Consider the following 11,882-nt stretch of genomic DNA (forward strand, 5'->3'; position numbering starts at 1 on the left):
ATTTGAATTAAATCATTTATTTACAAGCGATGAAGCGACCACACATGCCTCTTGGTCGACTCCAACATTGTGAATGTTCTTTCTGAAAAGAAAATTGATGATTTGGATCTTAGTTCGTTTATTGCCTAGTTGTATTGATTATAAGACTGCTTCATTCCGATGATTCCTACAGGGAAACTTGCTTTCCTTTCCTCCTTTTGTTGCCCTCAACATCCTTTTAGGACACGATCTTCTTTATATCTAAGCATTGTGTCATGTGTTATTTCATTTTGAGGTGAGTTGGGGAGGGTGCTTCGTATAGTTCTACTATTGCATGCCTTCCAATGATGCAATTGTATATTAACAAGAAGTATATTACCAAAAAGTGGACCTTGACGGTCTTTCTCTACTCCTTCTCTCCGAGGTCACTAAGAGTTCCACATACCCCCAAAAAAGTGGCCCCGTTGAACCCTTGGAGATAGTATGATCTCATGTAACGAGATAGATTATTATACGACATATATAATTATCTAAAGATATCGGAGTACATGATGTGCATGAGCTTCTATGATTTATCACTACTCTTTTTACCTCTAAATCTCTCATAGAAACCCTTCGAAGGAGTGGAATATAGTGGTTAGTGATCCCATCAGGTAGCTCCTTGTTCTAGACGCCAATGGGGTCATATGTTTTGTTTTTCGTGGAGTAGACATACAGAGTAGAGGAAATCGTTAGACATAATTAACATGTGTAGTTCCTGTTTTATTGATCTAATGCTAACATATTCGGTTAAAGGCTGGCCTCCGCCAATGACCATAGTGGATCAGAGAAGTTCCCACAGAATATGGCAGTTGTTAATTGTGTTAACTTTGTGGAATAATATGCCTTTTCTTTTTGGGATCGTCGATTCCATGGGTTGACCTAGCTTCCTTCAGTGGCCACCGTAACCGGGAGGTCTTTTGTCTCCTCAGAACCTCTGTTGAGCCAGTTTCAATAGTAGCCTCCTTGTTCACGCTCTTCCATGACTCCTTACCTTTTATTCGTGTTATGTTTGGTGGTGACATCTCGCAGTCTACCTCCCCAGCTTCCCTTGTCGGACGATGACTTCCATGGCATCCTTGAGCTAGGTGCAATCATCAGTGTTATGGCTTCGGCTTCGGTGGAACTGACACTAATTGTTCTTATTTGTTAATAATTTTAACTTAAATAGATTTAGGAACTCTATATGTTCTCCTTTGAATTTGGAACTTGTGCAATCTACTAGGATGTTTCCTCTATAGGTGTTCAAAGGAGTCTACTAAGAGATCTTCACCATAGATGGTCGGTACTTGCGTTGCTTTTCAGCCCTTTCTTTGTTTTGTCTTCGTGTTTTGCCTTCATTTCCTTGTACTTGATCTATTTTTTAACATAGCTAACAACTCATTAAAGGAGAGGTTGCCCTTCATTTCGATCTTCTAGTGGAGCTTAGATCCTTCACTGAGTCCATGCTCGTGCAAGAACACTTTCATTCGTTCGCCCGTCCATTTGACGAGGATACCCTCTTTTGTGAACATGACGATGAATCCGTGAGTGATTTACCCTTGCTTGGACGATGGCAATCGGGGATGCAGTGTACTTTGGTTGTTTATGAGACACATTGAAATATGTTGTGAATTATCTTCGAAGGTCCGACCAAAATTCATCGGAATGACAGGGTAGACTCTTAAATTAGGTCATAGTTCCCTTCTTTAAGGTGAGCATGAAGAGCTCGCATTTCCCTAGCCCACAGACTCCCTAAAGCTTAGTATATCACTAGTTAAATCATTTGCTAAAACTGGATCACCGGTTGAATTACTCGATCGTATAATTGGTCTCTATAAAAATAAAAATAAAAAAAAAAAAAAAAGAGAAAATTGTATAGGTCCAATCTATATAAATAATTTAAAAAAGCTCATTACACATATAAAATGTAAAATAAAAAATCATTAGACAAAAATATATATTGTGTGTGTGTGAAACTCAAATTTTATAAGACAAAGAACATAACGAACTACCGTACTAGATTTTTGTATAGTTGGATCAGAAAAAGATGAGTTGATAAAAAATCATTTGGAAATAAAGTTTTATATTTAATTATATGCATTCTAAACTATATACAAATAAATAATTGATATAGCCTGATCCATCTAGGGTAAAATAAAAAAGGATAACAAACACTATATTATTATATAAAGAATTCAGTTCCAACATACTTGGAAGTGCATGCAATAATAGTTTAGAAACCTCTTGGGAAAATTTTAAAGTTTGCTAGTAAAAAAATTGAACTTTGTTGGAACATAGGAAACTTATAATAAACAATATTAAAATAAAATTTTAGAAAGCTGTTACGACACATTGGTGTTTGATATTATAAAAGGATATGTACCTATAAAATTCACAAATGCACTTAAAAAAGAATGATAACTTAGAAACATAACTTGCGGTTGAGAAGGTTCTTTAAAACATTGTGTTGTTTAAGTTATCAATGAAAAGTGGTAGTATTCTTTATAATCAATAAATAAATAATAATTCAATTTTTTGGTATAAAAATTCTTGAAAGGAATGATTGTTGGTAGAACACTAGGAACCTAATCAACTCAATTGATTAATGTCTAAGATACTAGTGAAAGTGTTACAATATATCGCATATCTTCTTTAGGTAATTACTTAAATAAAAGATGATGATTCCACTTGAGATATAAAAACCCTAGGTATTAAAGTATGTTTAATAAATTAGTTTTCATATTCTTTGATATAACGTTGTTAGATTGTGAGGAAGATCATAGTCATTTTTATATATAATTCTTGTCTATGGCTGTCTTGTCAAAGCAAACCCAAACAAGTGAAACTCTGGATTTATAATTACTAATTAGTACCATGATCATATTATTAACAATATAATGTTGTACTCATATCTTGTCAAAAAATATGTAAACTCATGTCAGGATTTAGATGTGGCTGATGTAGCTATTATTTCATTTGTCTATATATAGAAGAAAATGTAGTTAATCATAAAAATATATGTAGTCAGAAGTGCATTTAGAAAAAGGTAGTTAAGTGCATTAAGAAGTTAACAACTCACTGCATGGTTTGAGTTTTCAGAAAAAACATGGGCATATTTAATACAAAATTTGTATTATGCATTCTTCAATATGTACCCTTATGATACATGTTAGTATTTTCCTTAAAAAAATATAAAGTTAATAATATTTAAAGATAAAATAATAAATTTTGAATTATCGATTTAAGATAATTTGCAACTTGGTATTGTTGATTTTGAAATAATAAATTTTGAATTATCGATTTAAGATAATTTGCAACTTGGTATTGTTGATTTTGAAATAATTATAATTTAATTCATACCAATCATCTGTTTAATTTGTTCGAAGAATTCATATATTAACCATTGATTTCCTCCCATTCAAAAAATATAAATAAAAAATCATTGATTTCTTCATAAAAATAAAAATAAAAAATGCTAATCTTTGGTAAGAAAATTGTTGCTTCCACTTCAGATTTTTCTTTAAAATACTTAGAAATTACACATTTATCTTTAACGGCAGCTAACTTCCGTTTGAAAACGAAGGAAATCAAGTGGTAGTTCAATACCGTTGAGTTTATACGTGTAATTTTCACATGTTTTAAAGCAAAATTTATAGTGGGAACAGCAATTTTCCATTGATAAAACCTTTTCAAAATGGGCCCATGCATGGCCCTACTAGGTCCAGTATCTGTGACTATCTCGCAGTTGTAGGCCCAATGAAAGTAACCATTGAATGAAATAGTACACATATATATATATATATATATATATATATATATATATATATATATATATATATATATATATATATATATACACTCAAGATTAATCGACCAAAAATAGTGAAGATTAAAATCATATATATTTTCTTCAATAAAAAAAATGATATAATCTCATGGTCATTTAAAAAGTTTCTTGAATTTTTCCAAGCTTGATTATTTACAATGTGTGATATTCACATAGATTTCATCTAATAAGAGATAAATTTCACCTAATAATAAAATGGATGTTAGAGAGTGTTAGAAAGAAAGTGTTCATAGCACTTCTCTTTTCCTATGAAAAATGATAGGAACATTCTCTCTAACACTCGCTCTCCTATTAGATGAAACTTATATGATTTTCACCACTTTATGTGAGATGCATTTCTGATTAGTGATACACACATATATTTTCATCTAATAAGAGAATGAGTGTTAGAGTCCTTAAAAAAAAGTTAGAGAGTGTTAAAAAGAAAATGTTTATAACACTCATCTTTTTCTATTGTGCTTCAGTACAGGGCCGGCCCAACATATTAAGAGGCCTAAAACAAATTTTTTAACATGGTAACAGAATATTTATATAAAATCAATTTTGTGGAGACCAAAATTTGAGTTCGTGATCTAGAGTAATTAGACCTTTTTGATAATCAGTTAAGCTATGCAAATGTCTGTAATTTATCTATCATATAATATACTCATAACCAAATTAAATTTTTTAGTGGCCTTTTCTTCATCCAAAAATTGAGGCCTAAAACCCTTACTTGAGTTGTTTGACCCTTAGACCGGCCCTGCTTCAGTAGAGTAGATGCATACTTTATTGTGTTAAATTGTGCATGTGTTATATGTGGTACTATCAAGCATTTATTGTGAATACGTAATTGTATACCTCTATCAAGCACGAGAATATTCATTTTTAATTGTTGAATGTAAAATTTTGTTGAAAATTATGCGATGAATGAATATACAATATCGATGAAAAATGGTTTTACACTAACATTCATTCACAATTCTTTAATCTGCCACAACATATGTAATAGTTTTTCAATAAAATGCAGTTACCCAATTATTTATTGTGATTGATCGTTAACGTAAAACAATTTTATGTTGATCGTGCATCTCGTTTAATCTCAAAAAACTGAAGAAAATTGCTAGAGTTTTTATTTTGCATATGTTTATAATGTATTCATATTTATCTAAAATTACAAACTAAGGAAGAAAAATAAATAAATAAATGTAACAAATATCAACTTAAATTGTCTCATGCCGGAAAAGATTTTGAATACGTAATCATTTTGATAATTTTTTGATTTTCCATTTATTTGTGAGATTGACTTTATTTAAGTATTAAAAACTATATAGGTTTACATTACTTGAAAAAACTTCACCTTTGTTCCACGGTGGACACCAATTTTTATGAATTAAAACTCAAATATCACACTAAAAAACTTAGATGTGTGGAATAAGTATCAGTGATAACTAGCAGGCAACGATTTAAGTAACAATATTCAAATCTTGATCTAATCTAGCACGATGTGTAAAAAAAATCTATGATCGAAGCAAGAACAACAAGATAAAGAGAGTATATAGTAAAAAAACAAGACTCTAATATTTATTTACCCAATTTAGCTTGACTTGTGTTTCGGAGAGAGAGAACTCTCAAATCTACTTTCAAAAAGTCATTACAAAGAGATACAAGAAATTAACTTCAACAAACTCTTTGGGAGAAATATAATTTCTACCATTTTTCATTCTCTTTCCTTGATAAAGAGAGTTACAAAGTAACCAATAAATTTAGCTCTAAATGGTCTCCACGAACATTCCCTAAATTTCTCTTTTACCCTATTACAATCACTCATTGATTTTCACCCTCAAGGTATTCCTCATGTGTTTCACACCCTAGAATCCCTCTCCAGAAGACACCGACCCTTTTTGAAGAATCACATCTTTTAGTTCCCCAAGATTCCTCCTCTAATTTCATGAGATTTCACAAATAAGAGTTAGAAAAAACATAAATAAAGGTCCAAACCCATTATCATACGCCTAGCACACGACACGAATGCGCTAGCACAAAACAAGTTAGTTGGCCATACACCTCGTACAAGATCCCATGTGTCTAGCGCATGGGGTATAATTGAAAATTCTGTTAGAAACGCAAAGACACACGCCTAACGCACAACTCCGTGTGTGAAGCATATGAGACAGTGCCATTACCTATTTTTGCAAGTTTTTCTCTTTTTGATGGATGTTGAAATATTCAGTCTCACTTATACATAAAGGGAAGGAGAGAGAAGAGAGAAGATGATATTATTTTCTTATGATGTAAAATTATATTTACATGTGATCTCTATTTATAGAGAAGTACAATGATATGACTTAAGAGTTAAATACTTAAAGGATAAAACAAAATGTGTGTCTTAAGAGAAAAGTAAAATGATGTCACTTGAAAGATAAGTAGATGGGTACGTGCAGGGGGCGGAGCCACCCCCAGCTAGCCTGGGCACTCACCTCCAACTTTTTTTGTAGCAAGCCCAGCCATTATTAGAACTTTTAGCTTTTCCTGCAGATTTATCTGCGGAGTTTTGTGTAAATTCCGCAGGAAACACATTTCCTGTAGATTTTGCCAAGGATTTAGGTTCCCAGGTGAGGTAATACCTTAGGATTTTAGGATCCGCAAGAAATGTGAAATTATCCGCAGGAAATGTGAAATTATCTCCACAAAATGTGAAATTATTGGCAAGAAAAAAGTAACGTTTTACGATAAATTTTTTGCTCAGGCTCTATAAAATTCCTAACTTGTCACTAGATACTTGGAATTCCACTTATGATATTCTTGACAATATATAACATTTTGTTCTCAAACCATGAGAATTCGCCCAATGTTCTCAAACCATATCAATCACTCTTGGCGGAAACAGCTTTTTGGAAAACGGTATTGCATATATGGCAATAATTTAATATTTATACATCTTGTATTACAAAACAGCCAAATTACTACTCCCTCCGTCCTCAATACTTAATTTATTTGACCATTTCACACCGATTAAGAAAAGTGTAAAGATAAAAGAAAGATAATGATATTTTTACTGAATTGTCCTTGTTAATTATTTTGAAACCTTCATTTTTAAGTAATGATTATTTTCTTTGTTCCACTACAAACTTTTACATTGAGACCACAAAAAGTATTTATAAGGGGTGAATTTGTCAAATTCTGCTTAGAAATTTGAGAAGGTCAAATATTGTGAGACATATATTTTTTCCAAATAAGTTAAGTATTGAGGGACGGATGGAGTAATATATATATATATAATAATAATAATAATAATAATGTACATTGTGTGTATTCTAACGTCTAAAGGATAAGCATATGAGAGATACAATTCGCATGATCTGTTCCATGTTGCATATGGTTGCAGTCCGTCACGATCTATTGAAATTGATATGTTTCACCATGAAAATATTGTTTCTTGAATTTCAACAAGGCCAAATTTTATGATAAGCGTATGATTAGTTTACCTTTCAAAGATCTCAAACGCAAATTTGACTCCAAGATAATTAAAAAGAATTTAGGTTAATATATTTGTTAGATATAGTTGGATATTGTTTAGGATTATTTTAAGAGAAAAATGATATATTATGTATCGTTAATGTAAACTAGTTCTCCATTCACGTCCAAAAGAAAATAGAATATTTGATAATTTTCTTTCTCATATTCAGAGTATATTTTTACTTTCTCTATCTATTAATTTTGCTTTTGTGTTAATACTTTATTTTCTTTATAAAATTTTGGATATTTTTGAAGTTGTCGTAAAAATGATTGTTAAAATAACACAACTCTTATTTTTAATATAGTGTTGCAAAATATGCCTATATGTAAAGATGATCGGTTCTCATTGGATAACTGTGCAAACATATTTTATACCGTCGGTGCATTGTGATTAAACTATTAGTTTAATATTCTTTACAATAGTAAGAAGTGAATTAGTTGTGATTTAACTCTTAAGTTAGTTGGTTTATATTAGGTACCTCATAATCAATATATAAAGATTTCATATCATGCATTCATTACTATTACTTCAAGGGAAATGCTAACAACTTCCCTCAGAACACTTGATAAGAAATTTTAAATAGAAATTTTATTTTAGAATTTGTGTATTCAATATATTGAAATATCAAAAAACAATTTTGTCTACATAAAAGTTATCAATTGTTTCTATTTTTGAATCATTAACAAGTATCTTTAGAGTAATTTTCAGTGATATCCTTCATTCAAAAATCAATATTTCTATAATTTTTTGTTCGGCCCTACCATACTTTTCAATGATATGTTTCAGACATACCATAAATGATAAATGATTGGCAAAGAGAATGAAACAAATAACAAAAAGAAATATCATTGTAAAAACAAAAACAAAAAACAAAAGGAAAAAGCATTGATTGAAATAGAAGAAAGGACAACCCATGATATAAACATAAGCCAATTTCGTTTGCCATTGAGCTATTGAGGGCTTCACTACACTTACACTCCCATGTTTTCTTGGCATATTGTGAAAGAATGGTACCTATCATTACTCTTGTTTGCTCTATCAAGGCACAAAGACAGGCTACCAAATTGACAATATCTTTTTGAAGAATGGACAGAAAAAGAATAGTGCCTATAACTAAGATACACTTTTCACTTGGTAATTACTCTCAAGGTGTATTTGTTTTAAGAGAGAAGTTGTAAAGAGAGAAATAGGTAAGAAAGAGTTTGATAAGAGATAAAAAGGTGAGAAATAACTTATATTTGACACCTAGATAATTTTTTAGGTGAATGGCAACATTATAAGGTGTTATCATTCACCGAAAAAATTATCTAGGTGTCAGCCCTTACAATAACTCATGTTCGTCTTTCTTTGTTAGATGAAAATCATTAAAACAGAAACAAGATACTAAAATCATTTGATTACATCAACTATCATATACAATCCCAAGAAAATAGCGGACTTTAGAAAGTTATGTCGAAAACAAATTCGAGATTTTAGTAATAATACTTTACACATTTTGGAATCAATTACGAATTAATTCTTATATGGTTAGAGGAGTTTGGATACACCATTTAGACACACGCGCAAAAAATTAAAGATAATTTTGATGAAAAATAATTAAATAACATATTTTAAAAATCATTAAATGATGTATTTTTGTGTGTTCTAATGTGTTACTACTCACCTTGCTCAAATGGTATTATCTATCTTACCACCTAATCTTTGAAAATGGAAAGTGGTCTTCTAGACAAAAATGATAAATATTCTCCTCAAAAACTAATCAACCAACTTAATCACAAAAGGAAATTTGACTCTCATTTGAAGTACAAGGAACACATTACACATGAGTGAAGTAAACATAAAAAAAAGGAGGAAAAAATGTACAAATTAAAAAACATGAAAACCCCATTTTGAAGTTCTAATTAAATTTAAGTCCTATTTTCATCATAGATCGAAATTCTTCAAAATCTACAAACCCATCTCCATTCTTATCAACCCCTTTAATCATACGCTTACAATCCCTTAAACTACAATTTTCACAACCAAGATTAACCAAAACTCTCCTCAATTCCTTAGGTGAGATTAATCCATTCTTATCAATATCAAACACAAGAAAAGCATCCATTAAGTACTCATCATGATCATGTTCTTTTCCTTTGCCAAAGTTTCCATCTTCTTTCATGACAAACATGAACTCATCAATATCTACAAATCCATCTCCATTGAAGTCCAAAACTCTTATCATGCTCTCAGCTTCTTTAGAAGCTGTGCATTTGTTGTATCCTAGACATGAAAGCACTTCACTGAGCTCTGTGGTTGAAATCTTTCCGTCATTGTTGGTGTCGATAAGCTTGAAAATTTGTCGAAATTGGCCAGATTCTTCGTTTTGAATGAAAGAAGAGATTGATATGTCGGAAATGGAACAAAGTTTGATGTTGGGTGATCTTTTTGGTTGGTTGGAGGGAGATTTGGTTTTATGAAGAAAGGTAAAGCAACAAGTGAAAGTTTGTAACATAGCTGAATGAGAAATGAGAATGAGAAGAGTGATTGGAAAGTTGGTAACAAATGAAGTGATAAGAGAAAAAAATATAGAAATATATAAGTAACTTATTTGTAAAAAAAAATGGACAAGCCAAAATAATATTAAATGTTAAATAGGTTCTTTTTTCTCTATAAATATTAATAGAATTCGTTTTTATTCCCTTAATATAAACTATTTCATCCGATCCTATTTATAAGAGAAATTTGGATCAACAAAAATGAATGTATTTGACTAAAAATTCAGTCCAGATACATGAACTTTTGTTGACTCAACTTTTGTTAAATTTATTTAACAAGATGAATTAAAAATGATTTTTCATATTATATTTAATTTATGTTTTGTTAAAAAAGTTCTAATAATATTCTAAACATTGTTGTAAAAATTCATTCAAAATTTTGAATGATACACATGAGTTAATTTAAAAAGAATGACCAAAAGTGATGATGAAAATTTTTAAAAGACCAATTGTCTAAGAAAAAATTTAGAAAGACTAAAATAAAAAATTTGAGTATTTATATAGATCAAAAATATATTTAACTCCAATATTAATAAATGTGATATTAATGATTATTTTACAACCGTTGAACGATGTGAAATTTAAACTTCCTCCTTTGATTAATTGAAAGGATGAAATTTTTTTGAACATATTAAGGAAATGAAAAAGAGCTGTTTCATAATCATGGAAGAGGCAAAAAAAAAAAACAGCAACACTCTCTAGATTAATTCAACTAAATAATTTTTGAATAAACTATACCAATAGTTTTATGGATGAGGTCGTGTACCCTCAAAGCATTTCATTCGATTAATCCAATTGTTGAGACATGAAAGAGTTGATCTCTCAGCCGTTGGATTGTATGGGTTGGGAACTGGAGAGGATTCTAGGTGGTATTATTAATTTATTACACGAGGCTATATGAGATGTATATAGCTTTAAGACAAACCCCTTTTGTCACCTTGCAATAATTCTCCAATCTTTACGAGGATTTTCAAGACACTCTATAAAAGGGTGACCACTTTCTAAGACAAACCTGGCGCTATCCACCCACAGATCTTGAAATTCTAATCATCAGATCACTTACACGAGCAGATAAGGATGGTTTGGAGACAAGGATTACTTTTGAGTTTGATTAAGGTCATGTTTGGTGGATATATAGTGGAAAAGTCTATTAGAAAAAAATCATTCATGTGCTTGTAAAATTTTGCTCAGACGCTACTTTTCGCCATCAAAGTTCTGTTTGCTAAAAATAACATATTGTTGTTAAGTTGTTTATAGAGGATGGTCAGTTTATAGCGGCTAACTTGTAAATTAATTTATAATTTATAATTTAAAATAGCGGATAAGTTAACTAATCATGCAAAACCCTCATATTAGGTGACAGAGTTCGAGCATGCAAAGCCCCCACATCTAGGGGTGTTCGTGGGTGGGTTTGGATTGGGTTTGGTCAAACCCAAAACCAAACTAAATAGGATACTCCGGTTCGAGTGAAGTAAAATAACCCTCCGTTATACTATTGGGTGGGTTTGGACAAACCCACTTATTTTTGGGTTGGTTGGATTGGATAATGGATTATCCAACTTATTTTCCTATTTTTTTAATATTAAATGACTAAATGACAAGTCCTCATAATTTTGTTTTAAAATAGTACTCTGCTTTTTAATTTTCTTAAAAAAAATGTTTAATTTATTTTACTATAATTTTATGCATCATAGAATATCAAATAATAAACTACATAAAATACTTGCATACTTGCAACAAACTAAAGTTGCATGACATAAAATTGCATTAGTATCAAAATAACCAAAAAGTGCAACATATTAATTTGTAACTCTAATATGTTTTGATTTTCAATGTATAGGGTACAATGTGTATGTTTTTGAAATATAAATTTCTTCTACCCTATGAAAATAAAGATAAAAAATATTAACATTATTGGGTAAGTGAGTTTTTTGGGTTTGAGTCTGGTTTTACCCGAAACCCATTTATTTTTATGGGTTTTCCGTTTTTAGAAACCATACCC

At 30.6% G+C, this 11,882-nt stretch overlaps 1 protein-coding gene across 1 annotated transcript; it reads right to left on the minus strand.

Annotated features, from left to right (window-relative positions):
* Positions 1-9,120: 9,120 nt before the first annotated feature.
* LOC25501013 (probable calcium-binding protein CML23) lies at positions 9,121-9,911 on the minus strand. The gene has a single exon (XM_013589558.3). It carries the CDS (start codon positions 9,835-9,837, stop codon positions 9,241-9,243), a length of 597 nt encoding a protein of 198 aa, XP_013445012.1. The 5' UTR covers positions 9,838-9,911; the 3' UTR covers positions 9,121-9,240.
* Between the last annotated feature and the right edge of the window lie 1,971 nt (positions 9,912-11,882).

The sequence above is a fragment of the Medicago truncatula genome, chromosome 8 (assembly GCF_003473485.1).
Source record: "Medicago truncatula cultivar Jemalong A17 chromosome 8, MtrunA17r5.0-ANR, whole genome shotgun sequence".
Lineage (NCBI taxonomy): Eukaryota > Viridiplantae > Streptophyta > Magnoliopsida > Fabales > Fabaceae > Medicago > Medicago truncatula.

Bases quoted from the DNA above. Each gene is read 5' to 3' on its own strand.
- LOC25501013 (XM_013589558.3), bottom strand. From the start codon at position 9,837: ATGTTACAAACTTTCACTTGTTGCTTTACCTTTCTTCATAAAACCAAA.